Consider the following 12,662-nt stretch of genomic DNA (forward strand, 5'->3'; position numbering starts at 1 on the left):
ACATAAACTCACTGTCCCCTGAATAAAAACGCCCCCATCCTTCCCTCTTTCTACCCCTGGTAACCACTAGTAATGGTTTCTATATATTTGCTTATTTCATATAAGTGGGATCATACAGTATTTTTCCTTTTGCAACTGACTGATTTTGCTCAGCATGACATTTTCAAAGTTCATCCATGCTGTGGCATGCATCAGGACCTCATTTCTCTTTATGGCTGAGTATATTCCACTGTTTGTGTATATACCACATTTTGTTTATCCATTCTTCTGCTGATGTACATTTGGGTTGTTTCCACCTTTTGGCTGTTGTGAAAAGCACTGTGATGACCATTGGTGTATAGGTTTCTCTTTGTGTTCCTGCCTTCGCTTCTTCTGGGTAAGTCCTTTGGAAGACTGAACACTGCTATTACTTTGTAGAACTCTGGCTTGCTCTGAAGCCAGGTAATACATTAGATATAATTTCTGGAAGTCACAAAATATTTGAAAGATTTTTAGTTTGCTAATTATGTCATCTCTATGCAATCTTTTCTAGAGATGTGAATTTATAATCAGTACTAAAGAGGGAAACGGAATTCCTGAAGAAAGTGGTACATGGGAGCAAACTGAAAATAGATAATGAAGGACTTTTTCCGAAAGCTAATTTTGTAGAACTAGTATGGCCATTTGTAAAAGAAGAAAAAGAGCTAAACAGAAGATTTCAAAGGGCGGCTCAAGAAGACAAAGTATTATAAAGAAATATGCAAAGACGTGGAGTTAGAAAACCAGAAGGGAAGAACACGCTTGGCATTTCTCAAGCTGAAAGAACTGCAGAAGAAAACTCAAGCCTCGAGCTGCAATACTGAAGGATTCTATGGGGAAAACACTGAATGACACACGGAAGAGTGTGCTTCTTAGCTCAAGTAGATACATGAGACTAAATGGACAGCTCCTGTCCAAAGACGATATGTGAGGGCAGAAAGGGACAGGAGCTTGTTGAAGGGACACAGGAAATCCAGGGTGGAAAGGAGTGTGCTGTTACACTAGAGGGGGAGCACTAGGGTCACATAACAAATGTGTGTATAAATTTTTGTATGAGAAACTAACTTGAACTGTAAACTTTCAACTAAAGCACAATTTAAAAGAAAAAAGGAAAAAAAAAGAAAGGAAAACAAAAACAAAAACACTGAAGGACACAAGAAGCATCAAAAGAAGAAGGAAGGAATACACAGAGTCACTGTACTGAAAAGAACTGGTCTTGCTGAAGGAACAGGTCCAAGCTGTACTGAAGGCACTGACGAAAAACAAGGCTCCAGGAATTGAGGGAATACCAATTCAGATGTTTCAACAAACGGATTCAACACTGCAAGTGCTCACTCATCTATGCCAAGAAATTTGGAAGACAGCTACCTGGCCAACTGGCTGGAGGAGATCCATATTTGTGCCCATTCCAAAGAAAGGTGATCCAACAGAATGCGGAAATTATCGAACAATATCATTAATATCACACACAAGGAAAATTTTGCTGAAGATCATTCAAAAGTGGTTGCAGCAGTACACTGGCAGAAATTCAAGCTGGATTCAGAAAAGGACTTGGAACAAGGCATATCAATGCTGATATCAGATGGATCTTGGCTGAAAGCAGAGAATACCAAAAAGATGTTTACCCGTGTTTTAATTAATATGAAAAGGCATTTGACTGTGTGATTATAACAAATTATGGATAAGATTGCAAAGAATGGGAATTCCACAACACTTAATGGTGCTTATGAGGAACCTGTACTTAGACTAAGAGACAGTTGTTTGAAAAGAACAAGGGGATACTATGTGGTTTAATGTCAAGAAAGGTATGCATCGGGGTTGTATCCTTTCACCATACTTATTCAATGTGTATGCTGAGCAAAGAATCTGAGAAGCTGGAGTATATGAAAAAGAATGAGACATCAGGATTGGAGGAAGGCCCATTAACAACCTGCATTATGCAGATGACACAACCTTGCTTGCTGAAAGTGAAGAGGACTTGAAGCACTTGCTGATGATCAGACCACAGCCTTCAGTATGGAACACACCACAACATAAAAGGAAACAAAATTCCTCGCAATTGGACCAATAAACAAAGAAAAGATTGAAGCTGTCAAAGATTTCATTTTACTTGGATCCACAATCAACAGCCATGGAAGCAGCAGTCAAGAAATCAAATGACGAGTTGCACTGGGCAAACCTGCTGCAAAAGACCTCTTTGAAGTGTTAAAAAGCAAAGATGTCACTTTAAGCACTAAGGTGCCCCTGACCCAAGCCATGGTGTTTTCAATCGCTCAAGTGCATGTGAAAGCTGGACAATGAGCTCAAGCATAACAATGACTGTGAGGATGACACAAGACTGAGCAGTGTTTCATTCTGCTGTACATGGGATAGCTATGACTTGGAACTGACTGGACCGCACCTAACAACAATAACAGCAGTATGGCTATTTAACCCAATATAGAATAATACCAACCACTAAAGAACAGGCCTTAATTATAAATAAAAAGAACCCCTTATCAAGGAGGAGCCAAAGAGTCTTTATGTGCCCATATTTATGACAATTTCCCCCTTAATGTAGTAAAAATTAATTATACAACACTATTTAAAAAAGGTAGGAAGACGAAATGCTCTATAATCTAGCCGTTATTTAATTATAAAGTCTACCTCATTAAAGAATCAAGAATTTATATACCAAAGACAAATGTGACTAAAGAAAAAAAAATGAATTTTAAAATCTGAACTGAATGATATTTAATTAGACCAAGAAGTCTCTGGAAACACCAGACTGATCTAGTATTATAGTGACATTTTCTTAAAGATATACAATTTCCTGAAACTGCTGATGTTCCCTTAATTATCTGTTCTGTTTATTCAGGGCCCTATATGATACAGCATAAACCAGAAAGGGAAATATTTTGTGTGCAAAAGAGAGTCTATGCTTACCCTCAGACTGATTTCCATCCCTTATTTCACCAGTGTACAGCAGTCCCCCCTTAACTGCGGTTTCACTTTCCAGTTTCAGTTATCTGTGGTCAACCAAGGTCTACAGTACTTGTGTTCAGTCAACCCTTATTTTACTTAATAATGGCCCCAAAGCACAAGAGTAAGTGATGCTGGCAATTTGGATATGCCAAAGAGAAGCCATAAAGTGCTTCTATTTTACTATTAGCTATTGTTGTTAACCTCTTACTGTGGCTAATTTATAAATTAAACTTTATCATAGATATGTATAGTATATATAGTACAGTACAGTACAGCACAGCTCAGCAGAGGATAGCGAGCTGGAATCTACTTGATGGCAATGGATTTGGTTTGGTTTGGTTTTTATATAGGTTTTGGTACAATTGAGGTTTCAGACATCCACTGGGGTTCTTGGAACGTATCCCCTGCACATAAGAGGTGACTACTGTGTTTTTAAACTTTGGCCAAAAATTATCAGGATTTCACTGTAGATATTCATGACCTCAAATTTCTCTTTCTAGGAAAACAGCTTAACAGTACAACACAACATAACACAAAACTGAGTTAAATATCAATCTTCACATTTCAACAACTATATGTGTTTGTAATTTTTTCTTAGTTGTTCAAAATGAATCATGGTTTTTCTTCTTCAAATCTTGCACATTCCAAACAAAGGACCAGCTCCTGGCAGATAACCTTCCAGCATTCTACCTGTTAAGAGTGTTTTCCTCTACCCATATCAGTTGACCTCTGTGGGGCAGGATACTGAGTAGACAGTAATGCAGACACTGCATGCCTATGGGACTGACTCCAATAAAAACCCAGGCTCTGGTGAGCTTCCCTGGTTGGCAATACTTCATGTGTTGTCACACATCATTGCAGGGAGAATTAAGTGTATCCTTGTGCAATTCTTAACACTGGAAGCTGTGCCTGTTCCTCCTGGACTCTGCCCTATGTGCCTTTTCCCTTGGTTGATTTTTTTTTTTTTTCTATTTCTTTTTCATTTATTTTGCTCCATGATTTCACAGAACAACATTCCCTGGGGAGAATTTCTTAAAAAGCTTGAAAAACTCCAGTGTGGTATTCTGTTTGAACCCTGAGCCAAAGACTATGTTGGTAGCTTTATCAGCCTCTGCTGACTGCAGGGAACCTCACACTTACCTAGACATAATAACTGAGGACAGTCACATCATGTACCTTGCTCCTGTCACCTTAGCCAATATGCTGTTCTCTAGTCTTCTATCCTCTCATGTACTTATTCTCTTACTACTTCCATTTTTTTCCCTCACCCTTTATATTCAATCTAACAGGAAGTCCTGCCATTTTTCTCCCCTTTCCCCTACCACTCCCAGTTACCATGGTCTTGTACATGGGCTACTTAAATTGTGGCCCAATTGGTCTTCCAGTTCTAACCCTGTCCATTTATCTACTTTCCCTTCACACTGCAACCAGAAAAAAAAAAAAAAGCGACCAGAGTGATCTTTTAATATGGGCAATGATCATGCCACTATGCTGCTCTTTAATGGCTTCCCATTGTATTTGGAATATGATCCAAATTTCTTAACGTGTTCTGTAAAGCCCTACATAATATGGCAAAAGCTTTCAAACTCATCAGGTGACACTACCTCGCTAAAAAAAAAAATTTTTTTTTTTTTTTTTTACAGTATTTCTGTTTCATTGGCCTTTCTGTCCTAGAACATGCCAAGCTCTTTGTTGCCTTGAAGAATCTGCACTTGCTATTATATTTGTCTGGAATACTCGTTCCCTGGTTCCTTTCTCATCATCCATGTTGAAATGTTACTACTTCCTCAGAAAGACCTTTCCTGACTGTCCTCTGTAATATGACCCTGCCCTTACTTTTTATAATAACTATTCTATTATTTCCTTTATAACACTAATCACAACTAAAATTTGTTTACTTATTCATATTTAGTCTCTCTAGGATTACTGAAGGCAGAGATTTTGTCCTGTTCACTGTTATATTCCAAGTGCCTAAATAGTGCTTGGAATGTAACAGGTATTATTTGTTGAATAAGTGAAAGAATCCTATATACCTGCTGTCCCATTTCCTTGTCTCCCATTTATTCCTCAATATATTACACTTAAGGTTTCTGTCGCACTGTTGCTGTTGTTAGGTTCCATCGAGTGCGTTCCAACTCATAGCGACTCCACATACAACAGAATGAAACACTGCCTGATCCTGCGCCATTGTCACAATCATTGCTATGCTTGAACCCATTGTTACAGCCACCGTGTCAGTCCATCTCATTGAGGGTCTTCCTCGTTTTTACTGACCTTCTACTTTACCAAGCATGATGTCCTTCTCCAGGGACTGGCCCTTCTGACATGTCCAAAGTACATGTCTCACTAGGCCATTGAAATGACTCTGCAAAGGGCAACTAATGTTTCCAATACTTTTTAGTACTCATTTTTCTTTATCTCTCTAGGTCATGTGGCAGTGTTTATCATTTTTTTCTTCAAACACTTTTGTCACTGTTTTTCCTGTCCCTGTAACTGTTCTTAGCATCCTTTGCTGACGTCTCTTTTTCTGCTTACCCCTTAAATGCTGGTGCATGCTATGGTTCCATCCACAGTTGTCTAATATTCTTCTTTCCTTGGTATATATCATTCTCATGATTTTAATGATTACCTAAATATATTGTTAACTTCCAAATTTGTATCTAGAATCCAGACTTCTCTACTCAGGTATCTACAACTAGCTATTCATTCAGATGTGCCTTATGTATCTCAAATTCAACATGTCCCAACTGAAACCACTTTTACTGCCATTGTTGTTGTATGTTATTGAGTCAATTCCAACACGTAGCGACCCTACAGGACAGAGTAGAAAGTGCCCCATAGGGATTCTAAGGCTGTAATCTTTATGGAAGCAGACTGCCACATCTTTTGCCTGTAGAGTGGCTGGTGGATTCGAACCACTGACCTTTTGGTTAGCAGCCGAGTGCTTAACCACTGTGCCACCAGGGATCCCCATTCCTCCAAGTCTGAGATTACTCTTAATTCCCCCCTCTCTCCCTTTACTCCATATCCAATGAGTATTAAGTCATACTGATGGTCTCTGTTCAGAATCTAAAATTTCTCCCTTCTCCATTTCATTGCTATTTTTCTGGTTTACACCCTCATAATTTTCAACTCAAACTATTATAAAATCCTCCAAATTGGCCTCCTTTAGTCTAATTCTAACCCCCTACTTCTCTCATTAGCCGTCTGAGAAGCTGGATTATGTGCAGAAGACCGTACCATCAGGATTAGAGGAAGACTCATTAACAACCTGTGATATACTGATCATACAGCCTTAAGATGAAGAGGACTTGAAGCACTTACTGATGAAGATCAAATATTACAGCCTTCAGTATGGATTCTACCTCAACATAGAGAAAACAAAAATCATCACACTTGTACCATTAAACAACAGCATGATAAATGAAAAAAATATTGAAGTTGTCAAGGAGTTCATTTTACTTGGATCCACAATCAATGCCTAGGGAAGTGGCCATCAAGAAATCAAACAACATATTGCATTGGGCAAATCTGATATAAAAAAACCTCTTTAAAGTGTTAAAAAGCAAAGATGTCACTTTAAGGACTAAGGTGCGCCTTATCCAAGCATGGTGTTTTCAACTGCCTTATATGCATGTGAAAGCTGGACAACGAATAAGGAAGACAGAAGAAGAATTTGAATTAGGGTGCTGGCGAAGAATATTGAACATACCGTGGACTGCCAGAAGAAGGAGCAAATCTATCTTGGAAGAAGTACAGCAAGAATGCTCCTTAGAAGCAAGGATGGTTAAGACTTCGTCTCACATACTTTGGACATGTTATCAGGAAGGACCAGTCCCTGGAGAAGGACATCATGCTTGGCAAAGTAGAGGTGAGCAAAAAAGAGGAAAACTCTTAATGAGGACAGACACAGAGACGAGAACGAGTTCAAGCATAACAACGATTGTGAGGATGAAGCAAGACTGGGTAGTGTTTCGTTCTGTTGTATATAGGGTCCCTATGAGTTGGAATCAACTCTCCAGCACGTAACAACTCCAGCTGCTTATAATTTCCTTTACAAAGGATACACGTTCATGCCTCTAGCTCTGGTAGTGTAATGGTTAAGCCCTTGGTTGCTAACTAAAAGATTGGTAGTTTGAACCCACCATTTACTCTGTGGGAGAAAAGACCTGGAGATCTGCTCTCAAAAAATTAAAGCCTTAGAAACACTATGGGGCAGTTCTACTCCATCCTACAGGGCTGCTATGAGTTGGAATTGACTCAACAGCACACATCAACGTCTTTGCTCATGCTGTTCTCATTCCCTCTCATGCCTCCCTTGCCAAACTGCTTTTGTTGAGCTACTTCCTGTTTGTCTGTCAAGACTCAGCTTAAAAAAAAACCATTGCCATTGAGTTGACACCAACTCATAGCAACCCTAAAGGACAGAGTAGAACTGCCCCATAGGATTCCCAAGGAGCACCTAGTGGATTTGAACCGCTCACCTTTTGGTTAGCAGCCGTAGCTCTTAACTACTACGCTAGATGTCATTTTCTCCAGAGAGCCTTCCCTTATCCCCTAATTCCCACTCTCCTATACAGGCTGCACTTAGTGATCTTCTGTGCTGCCAGAATACCTTATACTTCTATGATAACACTCAATACAATGTATTTAAATGCTTTTTTACATGTTTCCGTCACCAATGAGGCAATCCCCAGGAGGGACTATCCCTAGTGTTTGAGACAGGGCCTGGCACACAGTAGGCACTCAATAAATCTTTATTAAACTGCATTGAGCTGAACAGGATGCAGGTCTCCTGTCTTCCAAATCTGTGTTTTTGCCACCATTCTGTACTGCTTTCTGATTTTTTAAAAAAAGAATCTGGTTAGTGGAGGGGCAAAGCAAGGAAAATCAATTTGTTTTGCATGGAGTTATTCTTATTGGGTAGGTGTCCTGGTGGTGCAGTGGTTAAATGTTTGGCTGCTAATTGAAAGGTTGGTGGTTCATATCCACCAGGGGCTCTGAGGGAGAAAAGACCTGGCGATCTGCTCCTGTAAAGATTATAGCCTGGGAAACTCTATGGGACAGTCCTACTCTGCCATATAAAGGTTGTTTTGAGTTGGAATCAACTTGATGGCACACAACGACAACATTCTTATTGGAGAGTCTCTGGGTGATAAAAATGATTAAAGTGCTGAAATGGATGAAAAATTGGAAGTTCGAGTCTATCCGGGGGTGCCTTGGAAAAAAGGCCTGGTGACTGACTTCTGAAAAATCAGCCACTGAAAACCACTTAGAACACAGTTCTACTTTAACACACATTGGGTCACCATGAATCACAACTGATTTGACAGCAACTGGTTTATCTTATTGGGAAGAAGGTAGGCAGGACACTATATTTCAATGTTTATAATAATCATATAATGTGAGTATATGGGGCAGTTCTACTCTGTCCTATAGGGTTTAATGTGAGTATTATTATTATTCCCATTTTACAGATGAAGAAATGAACTCAGGGAGGTAAAATAAGTTGTTCAAAATAACCATTAGTGACTACAGGTACAGGATTTGCATGCTATTCTTTCTGGTTCCAGTGCCCATCTCCTTCCATAGTGTCATGCAGGAAATTGCTTTAGCTGGGAGCTCTGCTAATTCCGGCTTCCTCTTAAGTACCTACATTACCAAACCAAAACCAAACCCAGTGCCACTGAGTCGATTCTGGCTCATAGTGACCCTATAGGACAGGGTAGAACTGCCCCATAGAGTTTCCAAGGAGTGCCTGGCAGATTTGAACTGCCAACACTTTGGTTAGCAGCCGTAGCACTTAACCACTATGCCACCAGGGTTTCCAAGTACCTACATTATCTACTTAAATACACACACTGCGGTGGATTAATTACTTTTGTGTGTGTGGCCTTTTTAGCCACGGGCTTTTAACTCCCACCCAAGTGGTTGTGTGATTGTGGCTTACCAAGGGTATCAGCCAGTTTTGCCTTAAAAGAGAGCCAATTCCGGAGCAGTGGCGAAGATCCCACCACCACCAGGGAAGGAGAGACCAGCAGGAGAGAACCGGTAGCAGAAGACGGCACAATGGCCTTCCTGGCCCATGGAGAGAGAAAGCTGAGTGCCTTTGGGCAGAGACTGAGGGCCAGGGAGAGGTGTGCCTGTGAGCACAGCTGGGGAGAGGCTATCCTGATGGAAGGCCTGTATCCTGAGTGTTCTTGAGCCTGAACTGTAACTGTTGCTTCCCTAATAAACCCCATGGTTGTTGAGTATGGTCTGTGAGTTCTGTGTGGCTGTTGCAATGAGTTATCGAACCCAGTATGGAGGGACAGTTGGTGTCAGAATTGGTGAAGATGGAGAGAGGAGGCGTGTCTGACAGCCACCTCATAGAAATCAGTCTTGGACTCTTGATTTTGGTTCTCCTTCCCTCTTGAAGGGTTGGAGGAGGTCTGATACTGCCCCTAAATCATTTTTACACACACACATATAAAAAATAGGTGGAGTGACTGCATTCATGGCCTCAAGTAATGGCCTTTCTATATCCATGCCTTTTGCCCTCTAACTCTGGAGTTTGCTCCCACTCTGACTTGGGGCTGGGCCATGTGACTTGCTCCGGCCAATGGAACAGTAGCAAACTTGACTCTGGCAGAGGTTTAAAAAAATGCATATATTTCCACTTTTTCTGTTAGATCCCTGACAGGGCCATAAGAAAGTCTGGGTTTGCCTGCTACAGCAGATTGGCAAACTATGGCTCACAGAAGAAATCCTACCTACTGATTGTTTTGTAAAGTTTTACTGGAATATAGATATGCCCATTTGTTAACATACTGTTTATGGCTGCTTTCACACTAAAGTGGTAGAGCTGAGTAGTTGCAACAACTGTCTTTACTATCTGCCCCTTTACAGAAAGTTTGCCAACCCCTGTGGTAGCAGATCAGAGACCACATGGAGCAGAGGTGAGATGTCCCAGGTAAGGCCATCCCAGGACAGTCAGCTGCCAGTCAACCCACCAGCTGGCTGCAGATACATGAATGAATCCAGTCAAAATCAGCCAGTCTTGGCTCAGATCAGGAGAACTGCCCAAAGACTCATGGCAATAATAAATGGTCATTGTTTACTGTAGTTAAGACCAGTTAAGCTGGGCTGGTTTGTTTTGCATTAAGAACGAACTGATACAAGGAACATTTCTCTATTAGCTGCTAGCATTAAATTGCTAAAGAGAATTATTGTATTCTATAAAAGATATTACTTTTCACCATAGGTTAGACATATTTTAAGCACAGTAACTACTGTGATTGAATTTTGTCCCCCCAAATATGTACTATAGTCCTGATCCCTTGTACCTGTGGATGTGACCCTGTTTGGAATGAGGGTTTTTCTTTTGTTATATTAATGAGGCCATGCCAGTGTAGGGTGAGTCCTAAACCTAGTCATTCCTGAGTTATACAAAGAACCTAATAGACACACATATATACATAGGGAACACAGACACCAAGGGACTCCCAGGGCTACTGGCAAAAAAGGATCTCCTCTAGAGCCAATGCCCTGATTTGAACTTCTAGCCTCCAAAACCATGAGACAATAAATTCCTGTTTTTTAAACCCCCACTTGTGGTATTTTTGTTATGGTAGCACCAGGTAACTAAGACAGTGACTTTATAGGTTTAGTTCTCAGAGACATATACTATATAGTCCCACAAATAGTGTTTAGTTATATGGTCTGTAGTTCTGAGAAATTAATATATTCAGTTGCTTTTTCATTTCTTAGCTATAATATTTCTCTAAATGAATATAAATATTGCATTTACCTTCGAAACTCTTTATAATGAAGTTTTTTTTCTCCTCTTTTTCCGAAGAAACGTATCTGAAGAGTTGTGTTAACTTCAGGTTCTTGCACTTTTGGTTCCTATAAAAAATTGTACAATAATTTCAAATAATTATGAACAAGAACAAAAATGGATCCTGTAACTGGAACTTTCAGGGTAATATCCACATATGATTCTTACGGTGCACGCGCGCGCGCACACACACGAAGGGTAGAAGAGAAGAGCTGAGCCACTCTTTCTCTTCGTTACGTTGAATAACCACCTTTGCTTATGCAGGAGAGAAATAATGAGGGTTAAAATATTCAAAGTAGAATTTAGCAGTAAACAAAATCTTAGATCAAGCTAAAATATATGACCCTAGGCATTTTCTAATAAAGCAACACTCAGAGAATTCAAGCAGGAAAATCTTTGAAATTTTGCTAAATGTTAGAAGTACTTGAAAAACATTTATTTTTCCTAGTTATAAAATTAGTAGGTGAGAATTTCATTTAAAGGTAAAGGAGTTACAGACTCATAGATTCTTCCTCCTTCCATTCTTTAATAAAATAAACAACAAAATGAATGGCAAAACAAAACTGCCAGAATATTATCAGTGGCAAACAGACAATGAAAGAGGGAACAACCTTAAACCAAATGTTCTGAAAAACAGCAGACAGAGGAAGAAAAAAATAGACTCAGGTATTGGATGGTCTAGCATAATCTCTTAATCCTGCCCCCAACCCTACTTCTCAGAAATTGCAGTAGGAGGTGAGATTATTATATTATGAGAACTTCATTAAAACTTTCAACTTGGCAATCAGTAGATTAATGGGGTGAAAAGACAACCCTGGGACAACTCATTGAAAAACTCCGATAGAAACTTGTTCATAACTTGGTGGGACTTAAAGGACTTCCAGGGCTTAGAATGTTCCAGGGTCCTATGTTAAACTGAGGTATTAATCAGATGCCCATAGAGATATATGTTTGGAGTGGTGAAAGCAGGCTGTGGTCTAGGACTTGTGATGGGATCACAGAAGACAGAAGAGAACCTGATCCTCCAACAAGGACTGTATTCATTCAGCCCAATGAACTCCCTTTCCTGTCTTCACCCCTTCAGTCTCCAGAAAAGTGGGTCAAAATGCAATACTCAGGTATCAAGGAGAATTTCATTTGTGCTCTGTAGGAGCAAAGAGAAGGTTTAGACAGCATGAGCATGATGAAGACACAGAAAAGAAATAGCATGACTCTAAACAAAGGCAGTATAGCAGAAAGAAAAAAGGAACGAATCAGGCAAAACAGATGAAAAAGCCAGTCTAGACATAAAGACTTTCCTTCTGCCCCCTACCCTTTCCATAACCTCTGGAAACCATTAATCAGTTCTCTATTTCTGTAATTTTGTCATTTTAAAAATATTACATACGGTGGTGACGGTAGCATCATGTGGTGAAAGTAATGAATGTCACTGAATTATTGTACACTGAGAAATGGTTAAAGTAACAATTTTTTTTTATATCTGTATTTTTTTTTTTTTAAAAGGTTACATAAATGAAACCATACAGTGTGTAACCTTTTGGTACTAGCATTTTTCACTCAGCATAATTTTCAGGAGATTCATCTAGGTTGTCGTGTTTATCAATATTGTGTTCTTTTTATTATTGCTGAGTAGTATTCCATGATACGGATGTACCACAGTTTAACCAATTTGCCTACTGGAGGAGATTTGAGTTGTTTACAGTTTTTGGCTATTACAAATAAAGCTGCTATAAATATTCACATTTAAGTTTTTGTGTTACCATAGGTTTTCATTTCTCAGGGACAGATACACAGGAGTGCAACTGCTGGGCTGTATGTTTGCTGCATTTTTAGTTTTTGAAGAAACTGCCAAACCTTTTCC

The 12,662-nt window shown here is 39.6% G+C and overlaps 1 protein-coding gene across 2 annotated transcripts in view; it reads right to left on the reverse strand.

Moving 5' to 3' along the window:
* MICU2 (mitochondrial calcium uptake 2) overlaps window positions 1-12,662 on the reverse strand; it is a 245,875-nt gene that overhangs the window by 13,653 nt on the left and 219,560 nt on the right. For both annotated transcript variants that reach the window (XM_049867443.1, XM_049867444.1), the window contains exon 8: window positions 10,772-10,869. In XM_049867443.1, coding sequence (XP_049723400.1) covers window positions 10,772-10,869 — 98 coding nt within the window. The remainder of the gene's footprint in view (window positions 1-10,771; window positions 10,870-12,662) is intronic.

The sequence above is a fragment of the Elephas maximus genome, chromosome 23, assembly GCF_024166365.1.
Source record: "Elephas maximus indicus isolate mEleMax1 chromosome 23, mEleMax1 primary haplotype, whole genome shotgun sequence".
Taxonomy (NCBI): Eukaryota; Metazoa; Chordata; class Mammalia; order Proboscidea; family Elephantidae; genus Elephas; species Elephas maximus.